This window comes from Sus scrofa, chromosome 6, assembly GCF_000003025.6.
Source record: "Sus scrofa isolate TJ Tabasco breed Duroc chromosome 6, Sscrofa11.1, whole genome shotgun sequence".
NCBI lineage: Eukaryota > Metazoa > Chordata > Mammalia > Artiodactyla > Suidae > Sus > Sus scrofa.
This window is the reverse complement of record NC_010448.4, coordinates 89,074,150-89,089,130: the sequence shown is the minus strand read 5'-3', so window position 1 is coordinate 89,089,130 and position 14,981 is coordinate 89,074,150. Positions and strand designations below refer to the sequence as shown.

At 56.7% G+C, this 14,981-nt stretch overlaps 2 protein-coding genes across 4 annotated transcripts in view; one reads left to right on the top strand and one right to left on the bottom strand.

The window, feature by feature from the left end:
- The window catches only part of YARS (tyrosyl-tRNA synthetase), a 30,716-nt gene extending 29,707 nt beyond the window's left edge, over positions 1 to 1,009 (top strand). For all 3 annotated transcript variants that reach the window (XM_013999119.2, XM_021095817.1, XM_003356295.4), the window contains one exon: positions 169 to 1,009. In XM_013999119.2, coding sequence (XP_013854573.1) covers positions 169 to 279 — 111 coding nt within the window. In that variant the 3' untranslated portion in view covers positions 280 to 1,009. The remainder of the gene's footprint in view (positions 1 to 168) is intronic.
- KIAA1522 (KIAA1522 ortholog) overlaps positions 1,291 to 14,981 on the bottom strand; it is a 28,984-nt gene continuing 15,293 nt past the window's right edge. The window contains 7 exon segments of the mRNA XM_021095815.1: positions 1,291 to 3,498; positions 3,901 to 5,826; positions 5,829 to 6,443; positions 6,527 to 6,643; positions 7,185 to 7,308; positions 7,630 to 7,685; positions 7,769 to 7,939. Coding sequence (XP_020951474.1) covers positions 3,476 to 3,498; positions 3,901 to 5,826; positions 5,829 to 6,443; positions 6,527 to 6,643; positions 7,185 to 7,308; positions 7,630 to 7,685; positions 7,769 to 7,939 — 3,032 coding nt within the window. The 3' untranslated portion in view covers positions 1,291 to 3,475.

Below are 14,981 nucleotides of genomic sequence, written 5' to 3'. Positions count from 1 at the left end.
AAAAAATGAATTTAGCTTAGGCAAAAGACACCTCAAAGTGAAAGCTTTTCACAAACTGCTCTCTTAGAGCAGCTGAGTTACTTTATAGTACTAGTAGTATAAGAGTCTTTGTTTTCTTGCAGGTCCACCACCATCACTACATAATCGCTTTTTGTTTTTCTTGTCCAGGCTGACTTTAAAATTTCTGAGGAGTGCATCGCACAGTGGAAGCAAACTAACTTCATGACCAAGCTGGGGTCCATCTCCTGTAAATCGCTGAAAGGAGGGAACATCAGCTAGCCAACCCTGTGTCATCCTTTCTCCCGTCATCCCGAGTCATCTGCCGTCTCCTTAATTTGCTCCATCCATCCATCACCCATTTACCCATCTCTCAGGACACTGAAGCAGAAAGTTTGAGACTCTGATAGGGGCAGGACTCAGTAAGGGGCAGCTCAGCCTCCCCAGAATCCAGGATCATCCTGTGTGCCTGCAGGGAGAGGCTGGCCTGCCAAGTAGTGATGAGGGCAGGGGAGCACGGGAGTCCAGCTCTGCCTTCTACCCCTGGCAGCTGACCTGAGAAATCTGGTTTCAATATAATAATGTAACTCAAAAAGTTTATGCCACAGTCCTTCTAATTGGAAAAATATCGGTTGCCAGTTTTCCTAGAGTTCTCCCAGCAGCTGTGCCTCTGGCTGGGAGCTGTGCCTGTACTGGGCTAATTACAGCCTCTCCCCAACAGGAAACTGTGGGATTTGAAAAGGAAAGGGAAGGGAAAACAGAGAACCTAGTGGTCTACCAAGTGGTTGGCAGCTTTCCCCAGTGCCTGCCAGCCCTGAGGCTTTGCTCCTGGAATTTTCCTTGATCCTGCTGGGTGGGGACCCTCCCTAAACCAGCTGTGTGTTGTTAACATCAGAATTAGGGTGGGTGGCACAGCCTGGGTTTTCTTAGGGAGGGTGGGGGTACTTCTCCATCAATCAGAACCACTAAGCATCACTGTCATGAATTCAAATAAAACGTCTGGACAAGGATATGTGGATGGGACCGGTCAGTGAGCTGGAACATCTCAGGAGGGAAGCACACAGTGTGTAGCAGCTTCTGGGCCCATCGCCCAGCCGAGGGCTGCTTGGATCTTGGGCTTTTGACCCTGTAAGGGGGCAGGCAGGGGCGGACGAGGCCGGACAGAGGACACCTTAACACTGAAAGGCAGTGTTAAACAGAAGAGGCTCGGTTTCCGGTCCAAAACATTCTCCCTTCGAAATGTGGGCCCAAAGCATTGCCCTACCCTGCCCCATTAAGCAGCAGCAACCACAGCCAAGTTTTAATCATTTAATTATTTAACACCTTCAAATGAAACCCACACAGAGTTCTTCCATGTGTCTCACTCCAGCTTCAGGGGAGAGGGAATGAATTGCTTATATAGACATATCAAAGACTCAGAAATTTAAAGAAATATATATATATATGTATGTATATATACATACTTCTCTAACATTTTTATGGAAAGTAAAAATCAGAGGCTTTTGGTCTCCATGTGCACTAGGTCAAGCTCATCTGCCCCAGAGGCCAAAGAAGGGCTGCCTCTTCCCGAGACCCGCCCTTCTCCTTTGTACTCCGTCCCACCCTCCTTGTGGGGAAACCAGCTCGGAGGATTCTAACTGAAGATAAGGAGCTCAAGTACCACAAGGAGGGCTGGCCCAGAGATCCAGAAGGTGGGCACCCTCCCACCTCCAGCAGCTCTGAGGCTGCTGCCAGGGCCTGGCATCCTGTAAGCTTTGGCCTGGTCCTGGTTCTTGGTTCCCCAGGGGGTTGAGTCAGGAGCTCTGAGCATAGCAGTGCTTCCTGACCGTCCTCTTTCCCCACCTCACTGGTCAGGAGCAAGACATGCCCAACAGCAGCTCTCCGTTACCCAAAGGGCAAGGTAGGAAAGGGGTTATAGCTACAGGGAGAAGACGGTGAGAGAGAGCTCTCAGCCCACATCCCCTGTTCCTAGCTTTTGTCCTGGGAGGGGGTCAGCCTCACTTCTGGGTAGAGGAAAAGCAACTGAAAGCAAGGTTCCCTGCCAGTCTTAAGCCCAAGCCACTGTTGTCCTCAAGGACCAAGGGAGGGCGGCCCTGGTGACAGCCACACTGCGGTGGAAGGAGGCACTAGGACCATCCCCATGGAGCCGCTGGGGCCAGTGTGGAAACCAGCTAACCCAGATAGGTGGCGCAGGTTGAAAAAGGAAAGGTGAAAATTCCCGGAGGAGCATAGCAGGGGCTGCTATCAAGGGGGGCCTACCCAGCCGGCCCCTAGGAGTGCTGAGTGCCCCCACACGGACTAGGAAGGATCTGGAATAGAATGCACCTTTGCTTCCCATCCTGTCACTTAGCATCAGCTCCCCACAGTGGAACCACCTGTGCTGAAAAGCAGCTGCAGAAAGGACACGCCAGAGCAGCAGAGGAAAGGAGGGTCAGGGGATGAAATCCATGCGGCCAGGTCTGGGCCCGCTGGCCAGATAAGCTCCTCCCGGCCAGACCCTCCCCTCCATCCGTGTCTTCAATACTTCCTGTCGAGCTGAGAGGGGTGAGCTTTGCCACAGCCCATGGGCTTCTCCATCTGAAGGGTCGTGCTGGCCCACCCCTACCTGATCAAGTGGAGCCAAGTGCCCCATGAGATAACTCCCTACTCTGCTCTGCTCTCTGAGGACAGAACGAACCTGTGGGCCCCCCTCTGGTTCCCTCTCCCTCACTCCCTTGGGCCCTGGCAGCTTCCTGCTTCCCGTCCCCTGCGTGGAGCACCTGGCAGACCCTAGAAGGCAGGAGGGCGGTTGGTGCTAAGTTGAGGCACAGGAAGGCTAGCCCCCGCTGCACCTTTTGTGCTTTGGAATTCCACAGCCCCACTCCCGCCTCAAGCCTGGAGAAGCCTGCGGGAATACGACTTGCCCACCTCCAAGAAGAAAAGGAGCAAGCTAGATCAGAGGAGGGGGACAGATTGGTCCCAGCCATGGGCTGGCTGCTGGGGACTGATGCTGCTGCCACGTAAACAGGCCCTTGGAATGTGTCTTCATGGGCCCTGGAGGATGGACATGCAGCTACTTTTCAAAAGTGCTTTGATTCTGGACTACAGCATGTGCATGATTTGGACATGAAAAAGAAAATGGGAAAAAACAAAACAAAATAGGTGAGGTGTTCTGTAACCAACTCTGTGGCCTTGAGGCCAGCAGGGGGCGCAGCCACTCACTCCCACCCCCTACCTCCTTCAAGATGAGACTAAGGCCAAGACTGAAGCGGCAGCTGCCAGAAGTGAATCCATTCAGGAAAAGGCATGAGAGCTGGATGACGCGGAGGACAGGACCCACACCAGGCTTGCATAAATATCAAAGGCCGTGGAGGTTAAGGCTGCAGGCGTCCCCCCATCAGGTTAAGCGTCTGCCGTATCCTCTCATCCCTGGAGCCGCACAGGTCCCTGAGATTATGTTCCTGGGATGGGCCAGTGGTGCCAGAGAGATGCCTGATGGTCAGACCAGCTCCTTCTGCGGGCCTGTGGACGGAAAAGAAGGGACATTCAGCAAGGGGCCTCCTAGTTTGGTTCTGGCCACTAAGAGCCCAGGGCACATCCTCACCCCCTCACTTTACTAACCACGCCAACAGCACCGGGCTAGGCATTCTACATCCATTCCCTATGCCACCACAGTGTCTCACCGCCTCCCACTTCACCGTGACGAACGTGAGGCTCGGATGGGTGGATAAAACGGCAAAGTTGGGACTCCCACTCAGTGGCTCCAACTAAAGCCTCATGGAACATGCTCCTTGACTGTAGCTCATCAGAGGTGACAGGCCACCCTTCCCAGGCAACTTGAGGCCAGAAAAATCTTAAGAGCAAGCGCTAATGGCAGGACTCCTGAGCCTTATTTTCCCTTGACCCCATCGCTGCTCACAGTACCTGAGCCAGGCACACCCAGCTTCTGCTCTTCTGGGCCCACCAGCTGTGGGACACCTCCATTCTCCGCCAGCTCCTCCTTAGTCCTGTCTTCGGCCTGGGCGTGAGGGAGCCCGTTGGTGGGAGGAGCAGTGAGGGGCTCAGCCGGAGGGAAGCTGGGGGAGGTGGGTGGGGGGACTCCCCCAGAAGGCTTGCGGGCCACGGGCGGGGGAGCCTTTGGTGGCTTCTTTGTGGCCTGGGGTGGCCGTTGCTCTGAGATACTCCGAAGCTCTGCTACCAGGTTCCGCTGGAGGTCAGCCTGCGTCTCAGGGGACAGGGGCCGCTCCAGCTGCAGCTTCTTAGAGCCCTTGGAGAAGATGAAGCTGGCCGTAGAGGCAGGGGACCGTTGCTCTGCCTCAGGTGGTCCATTGGGTTGGGCACTCACAGGGCCCACGCTGGCAGCCAGATTGGAGGCCTTGAGTCGAACAGCAGCGTGGAGCCCTGAGGAGGGGGCCGGCGTTGGGCTGGCCCGCCCTGATAGGGCCCTTCGTAGTGGCTTCTGGGGGGCTGAGGGTGCTGACGCTGGGTTTGGAGCCACTGTGGGAGCACCCACAGAGCGCAGCCGAACCATCTGCAGGAGGGAGGGTGTGACCAGGGGGGCACCGGCATCCTCCCTGGGAAGCCCCCCACCCCTGCTGCATCCCACTGGTTCCCTCCCAGGGACCTTGGCCAGAAGCCCTGTGACAGAACCAGCAGCAGGCGGGGCTGGCAGAGCTGGAGGAGGGTCTGGGGTACCACAGGGCTGGTTCTGGATAGAGACAGCGGCTGAGGAGGGCTCCAGGGGGTGGGAAGGGCCTGCAGACTCAGGGCCAGCCACAGAGAAGAAGGCCTCCTCAGGTGGAGGGAAGTCGGCCATGGAAAGGTCCTGCTCCTCTGGTGCAGGAGGTGGGGGTGGGGGCCAGTTGGGATCTTGGAGGGGCTCCTCAGCAGTCTCTGGGGCAGACAGGGCCTCCTCAACAGCCTCTGGCTTCTTAGTGGGTGGGGGGGGTGGGTGATAAGATGGGGGTGGGGATGGTGGGGGTGACTGGTCTTTGGAGGCAACCAGAGATGCCTGCGGTGGAGTCAGGGATATCTGGGGAGTGGGTGGGGACTCAGGACTGGTAGCAGTGATGGAAATGGGCCCGGGGATCACAGCAGGGGCAGCCGGAGCAGGGGCAGCTTGCTTAGGGCTCTTGGGCTTCGAAGGAGGTGGGGAGAAGGGGGCAGGCACCTTGGGGTGAGGAGGTATGACAAACCTGTCACCCAGGGTGGTCGACATGTGTGGACCAGAGCGGTCCGAGGGGGCTGGATCAGAGGAGGAAGAACACAGAGACGTGAGGGAGGAGGAGACAGAGGCCCCGGGAGATCGAAGAGAAGTGACGCGCTCTGGCTTAGGGGGTTGGGCCTTGCCTGGGGAAGCAGAGGCCCCTGCTAGACCCTTGGGAGGGAGGGTGGGGGTACCACTTTGGCTCGAGTATCCACTGGAGGGTGACAGTGTCCGTTCCGGGGAGCGTGGGGGACGCCGGGAGCCACCTGGAGACAGGACAGGTGCCCAGCTGCCTGCTGAGCTGGATGGACAGGGTGCTGCCCCCATCCCTTCTGACCCGCCAGTGGTGGGGGGCCGGGGCAGCTGTGGCTGCTGCTTCCGCTCGGGCTTGGGAGGCAACCCCAAGGGCCCATCAGGTGCCACTGAGCCACGCTGATGGAGCGAGTGGGTCCGGCGGGGAGGTGGCGGGGGCCGCTTCAGCTTCCGAAGGGACACGCTTCGGCCAGACAACTGCCCACCGCTCCGAATGCTGACAGTGTCTGAGGCCTCGGCAGTGCTGCCCCCGCTGGGAGAGCCCCTCCCGCTGCCCCCCTGGGGAGGGGGCGCCACGCTGCTGCTGGCCACGGAGCCCTCTGGTGGGCCTCAGAGCCACCCTTGGAGGAGAGGGTGGAACCGTCAGACACGATGGTCTCAGAGGATTGAGAGTGGCTCCAGGTGTCGCTGGAGGAAGAAGGATGGCGGCTGCGGGGCCGCGGGCTGGAGGCCGAGGAGAAGTGGCCAAACGAGCGGACGGAGGCCGGGCTGGCTGAGAGCAGGCTGCAGCGGCTCAGTGTGCGCAGGCTGCAGCGGCCCAGGGCCACCACGTCCACTGTGGGTGGCAGCACTGCGTGGGGGATCAGCTTTGACAAGTAGGTGGCCTGGGGCGAGATGGACATGGCGGGGCTCAGGGGCTCTGGAGGCCCTGCCCCTCCTGTCAGTCCCGGCACTGCCAGGGACATGGGCCGGGTGAGTGGCGGGGGCCGGGCGCCCGTGGACCGGCCAACGAGGGTGTCATCCCGGTAGATGCGGTCGATGTGGCGCTGCAGCATGGCCTCTGCCTTGGCACCGGCTTCTGCCTCTGCCTCCAGCGCCTGCAGGGACACCCTGGCCCCTGGCCCTGAGGCCAGGCCTGCCGGGCGGCCATCCACCGTGGGGATTCGGACAGCATCCCGTGGGCCAGGAGGCCGAGGAGTACCCGGTGCCTCACGCTCATTCCGCAGGCCTGGAATGGACAGGGAAGACGAGGGAGTCAGCGGAGGGGGTGGCCAGGGCTCCCCACCCAACACCTCCCTCATCGGTGCTCACCGAGTTCCTTCTGCACATGCTGTGGCAGTCCCAGCACCGTGCTCCGCCGCTCCCGCCGCCGCCGTCCTGACTTTCCAGATGATTTGGGAAATGAGTCATGGGGTCGGAAGGTGGAGCCTGGGGGCCAGTCCAGGGGAGACAAACTGTTAGAGCAGGTCTGGGGGCACAGTCTGCAAAGCACTACTTTTAAAGACTCTTAGCAAGAGCTCTGCAAAAAAAGATTTCCAGTCAAGGTGTCATGGGCAAAGCTAAGTTAAATAAAGCTAGAAGCTTCTTTTCAGGAAGCCTTCTGAAGGCTCTACTAGGTCAATAAGGATCATTTCCATAGTATGCTAAACACTTAGTATTCTTCTCCTCATTTTTAAAGAACATCAGACCGAAGCACAGAGAGGTTAAAGGTTGGCCCAAGATCACACAGCTGTAAACAGCAATGCTAGGCTCAGATCCAGGTTCCCCAACTCTTAACAGTCCTACTTTTTGGTTAATGTTCATGAATCTCCAAAAGGACACAGGGTACTATATCTTCCGAATTCACTGAATCACAGAGCCTTGAGAAATGCTAGATGAAGAGGAAAAGGGGAAGATGCAGGTCTTGGGACCCAGATGATGCCTGCCACCCCTCTCCCCAGCCCAAGAATCCTGGCTGGTGAGCGGACACCTTTGCGCTGGATCATCTCAGAGCGGATGGAGAGAGCATCCTCTGCTGTGGAGCTCTCGGCCGTGTAGGACGTGGTCTGGCTGCAGAAGGAGATGCTGTCTTCATCCGGCCCTGTCCGGGAGGACTGTTGGGGGAAGAAGGATCAGGCCCTGGCCTCAGACCCGACCAGCCCCAAGGCTAAGTGCAGCTTACCCTGGCCTTCTCAGGCCCCCCCTTTGGAAATTCGGACTCAGGTTCGCCTCCCTCCACCCCATCCCCCTACCACTGCAGCATCACCTAGCACTGAGCAGGCATCAGCCAGAGGAACCCTGGACCAGCCCCTCAGGGGGCATCTCATCTAGCCCTTTATGATACAGAAAGGAAATAGATCCAGAAGGGTCCAAAGATGCACTTGCCAGAGGTCAAGCAGGGAGGGAAGAGTCAGGGCTGAACTGGGAGGGCTCACCTGGATGCTCTGGGTGTCTCCATGGTCCCAGGCAGCCTTGTTCAGTTTCTGTCTTTCTGGAAGACAGCAGAGAGGTGTGTTGAGCTAGGCCCCCGACCTTGGGAGCTGAGAGCAGCACTGGAGGGGAGAAGGGGGTTACCTTGGTGCTGGAGGGAGCGGAGCCCCTCCTGGGCCTGCGTGTGCAGCTCTTCCAGGTGAGGCGGTCGGCCACTGGGGAAGAAGACATTGTCCTGATGCTCATCCACTACAGACCCTGGCCCCTGGCTGGGCCCTGCACTTAGACGCTTGTCGCTCTCAGCCTTGGCAGACCCTAGTGGGATGGAGGAGGAGGGAAAGTGAGGCCCAAAGGCATGTGGGCCTCGGCGGTGCACAGGCACCTGCACATATAGGCAATGCCCACTTCTCCCAGTCTGAACTCCCAGCCCACAATCCTGGGGTATACACTCAATATAGACAGACCCCCAGTACCTACACAAACTACAACCAAGGGTATATACATCTGAGCATCCCCCCACACAAAGGGCCCCATCCAGGGCACTATGCCCAGGGCACATACGCCCCCCACATCCGCACACAACACCCACAGGCTTCAGTATGTATACAAACAAACAGCATCTGAGTATAATCACATCTGTGTACACCAGAGCACACCCAGCCCCTATGTAGACACACAACACCCAGTCTCCATCCTGCATATATACAAACAGCTCCCAAACATACATACAACTACCATTCAGGGTCCCATGCAAGTACCCCAGTGTACACACAGCCCATAGCAAATACGTTTCTCTTATCTCCAGATTCCAAGCTCCACTTTACAGGAAAACAGATTTTTGTACACCCCCTTGGCCCAGTTCCAAGAAAAAGACACCGTGGGACACTAGGAAGGGGTGAGCACTAGAGAAGGTCATAACTAGATTCCCAGGAAGTCCTAAGGTGTGGGCCAAACCAAGAATAGGGCCTCTTGGGTTCCCTACTCACCCATGTAGCTGTCCCTTAGTGGAAAGACAGGCAGGGGAGGGGAAAGAGGGACCCGGCCCCTCCACTCCCAAAAGAGGCAGCTCCAGCTCTCTGGGGGGAACAGTCCCAGGTGTCCCCCTCTCCCGGAGGCCCAGGCCCCTGGTGCAGAGGAGCCAGAGATCCATTACAAAGGATCTAGTTACAAGCCCCGCCCACGAAGGAGCTGGTCATCTAATCCTGGGAATAGGGGGCTGTGTCAGCACTTTACAGCCCCAGCCCCCCTTTACATGGAACCCACAACATAAGAAAAGTTCTGAGAGGGTCATGTGACCTTGGCAGCACCTTGCGGAGGGACAGAAGCAAACAAGCCCTTTAAAGGGCCCCGCCCCGAGACCAGGGTCTTCAGTTCAGACAACTGCCCTGCCCTTTCCTCTTTCCTCAGCCCTTTCTTTAGCAGCCAAGCTCCTGCCCAGGGAATCCTCCAGGATTCCACCAGTTCAGAGCGAGGAGGTCTCTCAGCGATCCTCTTCCTAACCTCCTGATTTTACCAGTCCACCAACAGGCTCCAAAAGGAAAGGTCTTGCCTAAGGTCACCCAGCTTATTGGAGTCAGAAAGGGGCAGGATTGAACACCAGGTTCCTAGAAGGGACTTCTAAATCACACTCAAACTGGGGGCCCTCTGCCCCCCACATCTTAATCCAGGCCTGAAAGCCCAGTTCCTAGAAGGAAGTGGGCACACAGGCTCCTCCCCCTATGCCCCCCAAAACTTCACTCCCCGGCCTCTAAGTACGATTTCGCTGATCTGCTCCCCAACTTCCAGGGGTACTACTTTCCTCTCTACGCTGCTCCCCACACCCCATCCTTCCCCATACACTGGGCTGACCTGCGAGGGGGTGCCCTACCTCTTAGAACTGAGGTGGTAAAGTGAGGGTACTCCTAGAGGAAGGCAGTCTTGCCCAAGGACGGCAGGTTTCAAGGTCAGAGACACCTAGATCCATCCTCCCACACACAAGCAGAGATCAGACAAAGGCGGTGGGAAAGCAGCTGGACAAAGGCACCGCGGCAGACAGGGGAGTCTGGCCTCTTCACTAGCTCCCATCCCCCACCACATCACCTTCCCCAGCCTTGGTCCCCCATTCTACATAAGACTCTGGGCAAACGGGGGTGTCAAGGGTCCTTCAACCAACCCCCCAGCCACACCCACTCACCCTTCTTCTTAAAGAGCCCAAGGAGCGCCGGGAGGTGGCGGCCCAGGAACACCACCATGGCTGCAGGCGCCAGTCGGACCGTCCCCTAGTCTACCTCTCCAGAGCGCCCGCGGCTGCCTTCACCATAACCAAGAGCAGAGGGGATGAGTCTGCCGCCCAGCTGCAGAGCCACCGCTCCAGTCACAGGAGCGGGAGGGGCTGCTCTCCAGGACCTCCTCCCACCTTCGCCACTGATCCCGCCCCTCCACCGACCCCGCCCCTCAAGTGCGGGCCGGGGCATGAACCCTCCCAGACACCGACAGAAAAACGGAGGCCCAGAGGCTCTGGAGGCGGGGCTCCTGGGGAGAGGATGACTCAAAGATACTTAATTCCAGGAGCAGCCCACTACCCCGGGCCCCAAGTCCTTTTCTGAACGGTCAGGAGCCAGAGCTAAGGCAGGGGTCGCAGCTGCCAGATGGTAGGTGGAAGAGCCACCAGACTAGACCTGGCATGATGCCCACCCCTAAGTCCTCCTGGCTGGTGAGAGTGATTCCCTGGGGAAGGAGCTCAGAGCCTGGAGCAGCCAGGCAGAAGCCCAGGACCGCCTGTCGGGATGTCAAAGCCATTGGCAGAGGTCCCTGGAGGGGATAGGAGCCAGCCCAGGACACAGTGCTGGGAAGCCAGGGAGATGCCCAGAGGGGAATCAAGTGGCTGGTGCTAACAACCCCTCAGGTATATATTCAGCCCCAGATTTTCCAAGGGACTATCTTCCCACTTTGGTGGCCCATCAGTGGCCCAGAGACGCACTGGGAACTCTTCAAGGTAACACAACAGAGCCAGGCCTTCAAAGCAGACCTCTTGCTCCTCTGTCCCAGGATTTTCCCCACTGGCTTCACTCTGTGACTCAGTGACTGTCACCAGGCAGGGAGAACAGAATTAGCCAAGAAACAGCTCATAGGTGAGGGCAGTAAGAGTAGGAGGCAGGGGAGTTCCATGGTGGCCCAGTGGTTAAGTATTCAGCATTGTCACTGCCGTGGCTCAGGTTCGATCCCTACCCGGGGAAACTTCTGTATGCCTCAGATGTGGCTAAAAAGGGGGCGGGGGGGAGGGGCTTTACACAACACTGTAAATCAACTATAACTTAAAAAAAAGAAAAAAAAAAAAAAAAAAAAAAGAGTAGGAGGCAGAGGGGAGGTACATGGAGGGAAGTTAAGTCCAGATTCAAATCTACTCCATCACATACAAGCCATGACCTTATAGGAAACAAGGCCAATAACTTGTTTATAAGATTGTTCTGGGGAGTTCCTGTTGTGGCGCAGTGGTTAACGAATCTGACTAGGAACCATGAAGTTGTGGGTTCAATCCCTGGCCTTGCTCAGTGGGTTAACGATCCAGCATTGCCGTGAGCTGTGGTGTAGGTCGAAGACGAGGCTCGATCCTGCATTGCTGTGGCTCTGGCATAGGCTGGCAGCTACAGCTCCAATTAGACCCCTAGCCTGGGAACCTCCATATGCTGTGGGAGCAGCACAAGAAATGGCAAAGACCAAAAAAAAAAAAAAAAAAAAACAGAAGATTGCTCTGGAGTTCCCGTAATGGTGCAGTGAAAATGAATCAGACTAGGAAACATGAGGTTCAATCCCTGGCCTTGCTCGCTGGGTTAATAAGAATCTGGCATTTCCATGAGCTGTGGTGCAGGTCATAGACACAGATTGTATCCTGTGATGATGTGGCTATGGTATAGGCCGGCAGCTGTAGCTCTGATTCTCCCCCTAGCCTGGGAACGTCGACATGGTTCAGCTGTGGCCCTAAAAAGCAAAAAAAGGGAGTTCCCGTCGTGGCGCAGTGGTTAACGAATCCGACTAGGAACCATGAGGTTGCGGGTTCGATCCCTGCCCTTGCTCAGTGGGTTAACGATCCGGCGTTGCCGTGAGCTGTGGTGTAGGTTGCAGACGCGGCTCGGATCCTGCGTTGCTGTGGCTCTGGCGTAGGCCGGTGGCTACAGCTCCGATTCAACCCCTAGCCTGGGAACCTCCATATGCCGCGGGAGCGGCCTAAGAAATAGCAACAATAACAACAACAACAACAACAAAAAAAGACACAAGACAAAAGACAAAAAAAAAAAAAAGAAAAAAAAGAAGAAGCCCAGGAGGGGTAAAGGGGGTACTGAAGGTTAAGCTGAGTACTGACAGTGTTAAAAGAGAGACCCCGGCAACTCCAAAAAGAGTAGCTGAGGAGTTCCCGCCATGGCACAGCAGAAACAATCCAACTAGGAACCATGAGGTTGCAGGTTCGATCCCTGGCCTCGCTCAGTGGGTTAAGGACCTGGCGTTGCTGTGAGCTGTGGTGTAGATCACAGATGTGGCTTGGATCCTGCATTGCTGTGGCTGAGGTGTAGGCCGGCAGCTGTAGCTCCAATTGGACCCCTAGCCTGGGAACCTCCATATGCCACAGCTGTGGCCCTTTAAAAAAAAAAAAAAAAAAAAAAAAAACCAAGAAAGAGTAGCTGAGACTGTGGAAGAGAGAAGGTCTGTTAACCATAAAGTGCTGTCCCCCAAACTCACCTGAGGGCACTCTTCCCACAGCACCCTTCTCTCTCTGAGTCCCTAGGAATCTAAGAATTCACAGTGGCTCCCATGATGCAAGATCCTTCTACTGGTCCTTCCCCATTTGCTGTGCCACTTCTCAGGGACCACTCCCAAAGACAGCTCTTCACTCTGGACAACACCAACTCTGTGGGGCTGCATAGTATATATCCACAAATCACTGAAATCTAAACACTCCTAAAAAGTAGGCACTTTAATCTCCATTTTATTTTAATTTTTAGGGCTGCACCTGCAGCATATGGAAATTCCCAGGCTAGGGGTCGAATCAAAGTTGCACCTGAGGCCTACATTAGATCTGAGCCACATCTGCGACCCACACTGAAGTTTGCAACAACGCTGGATCCTTAACCCACTAAACGAGTCCAGGAATCAAACCCACATCATCAGAGAGACACTGGGTCCTTAACCCACTGGGCCACAACAGGAACTCCTATCTTCGTTTTAGAGATGAAGAAACAGAGGCCAGAGAGGGCAAGCATTATAAAGCTGATAAACAGAGGGGGCAGCATTCGTACCCAAGACCACTTGAATCCAAAAGTCAAGTTTTGTCCACTGTGCCAACTACAAACCCAATCTCCCCTCTGAAGAAGAGCTGAAGGCCCCTACAATCCCCACAAATTTGAGGTTTCCTGACTGCATTCTCCCCTCTTCCCTCCCTCGTAGGCCAGACCCATCCCGTCCGCTCATTAGTTCCTCTCAAACAGAAAAGAGCAGTAGACCAACACGTGCAGGCTGATTCATTCAGGCCAGGGGCTGGTGGAAGGCAGCTCTGCTCCGACAGATCTGACAACAGCCCTGTGAGGCAGGTACTCAATGATAACGCTCCTGGTAACTGATCATGAACCTGTGGGACTCAGAGAGCTAAGTGACCTCCCAAGCTCTACTTGGCTGCAAACCTGCAGACTTCAACCATGCAGGGCAGAGTCATGCTCAGCTCCCCCAAGCAGGGAAACTAAGGGCTGAGCTCCGCTATGACAGAGGTGGGGGCCATCAGCTCATCAAGGTTCCAGGCTCAGCCGGCAGTCAAGGCCACCTGGCAATCAGGGCCACGGCTGCAAATTCCCAGCCAGATCCAAGGCTCTCACAAACCAGTAACAACTGGTTCCCTCAGCAACACCCTTCCCCCCACCCACCCGGGCCCTGACCAAAGCCTGAGGCCATTCTGAGCCACCCCAGGCACAGGTCTACACACCTGTGGCTTGTCTGCCGCTGGGCTCAGCAAGAGCCTCAGGAGGGCAGGCGCTTCATAAAGAAACTGGGGCCCCCAAAATGGAAGGACCTTGCCCAAGGCCCCACGGAGTCCATTTTCCAGCACTGTCTATCCTGGCACAGTCCAGAGGTGCAGCCTGGGGCTGAGGCTCGCCATGCAGCCTCTGCCTCCCCTACCTTCCGGGGGGGGGCGGGGGGGAAAGAAGAGGAGGCTTCCAGGGATCTCAGAAGACACCTTGCTCCCAGCCACACCTCCCAAGACGCAGGGCACACCAGGAAACACACCTGCAGGCTTAGGTACAGTGCACCAGCAGAGATGGGTGGCACACACCTCCCAAGTGGCCCACGAGGGCCACTCCCACAGACGGGCACTCTCACGACCACGTCCACAAAGCACACCCACGCCTCCCTAGTCCACGTCCTCCGCACGCACAGCCACTGCCCAGATTCACACAGGGCCCTGCTGGGCGTCTGCGTGTACACCAGGGCAGGTGCATGTACCCACCACTCAGGGGCTTTCCTGAGCCTGGGGACAGGAAAGACTAAATGGGGGAGGGAGCCCGCGCTCTGCGCCCCAAGGCCACGCACAGTGCGCATGCGTACACACTATCTTGGCAACATCCTCTGCCGGGTGAGGCCTCAACCTGCCCCATTCCAGAGCAAGGGGCGGGGGCTGAGGCGCGCCCACAGCCAGGCCGGCCTGATTCAGGGGAGAGGAATGAAGGGGGAGGGCCCAGCGGCCCAGGTGGCCTCGCGCTGGGGCCAGGATTCAGGGTGTTTGGCGGCCCTAAGTCTCAACCCCTCAGTGTTGTACTGGTGGGCAAACCGAGGCCCAGAGAGGCCCAGGGTTTTCCCACAGAAGCCTGAGCATGCGTAGATCTTACTCTTAGAGATAAGACAAAGGGACGTGAACCTAACTTGCAGGTGGAGGCGCTTTACAGTTCTAAGACACTTTCTCTTCTGTCTCACAGAACAAGAAACCTGAAAGGTAGGTGTGAGTTCCCTTTTAACAAATGAGCAAATGAGCGCAAGGAGGGAAAGTGACTTGCTCAAGGTCATCCAACCAGGCAGTGGCCCAGCCCACTTTGGGGCCTGGGTCTCCCTTCAAATGCCTTAGTGGTGCTAATGAGGAAGTTGGTGGGGAGGTGCAGCCTCGGTCACTGCCCAAAGTGGGGGAGCTCTGCACCCTGCCGCTGCACAAAGGGAGTCCCCCTCCTTCCTCTTCTCAGTCCGAAGCCCTGCCCTAGCCAAGGCTGAGCAGACAGGCCGGTTCTAAGGTAAATATTGGGGGGCAGGGAGTGCCTGGGACAGGGAAGGGAGGATCCCATCCCACAGACGCCTGGGGGAGCGGGCAGTGACACAGGGAGGAATTAGCTACCACAATATTAATAAA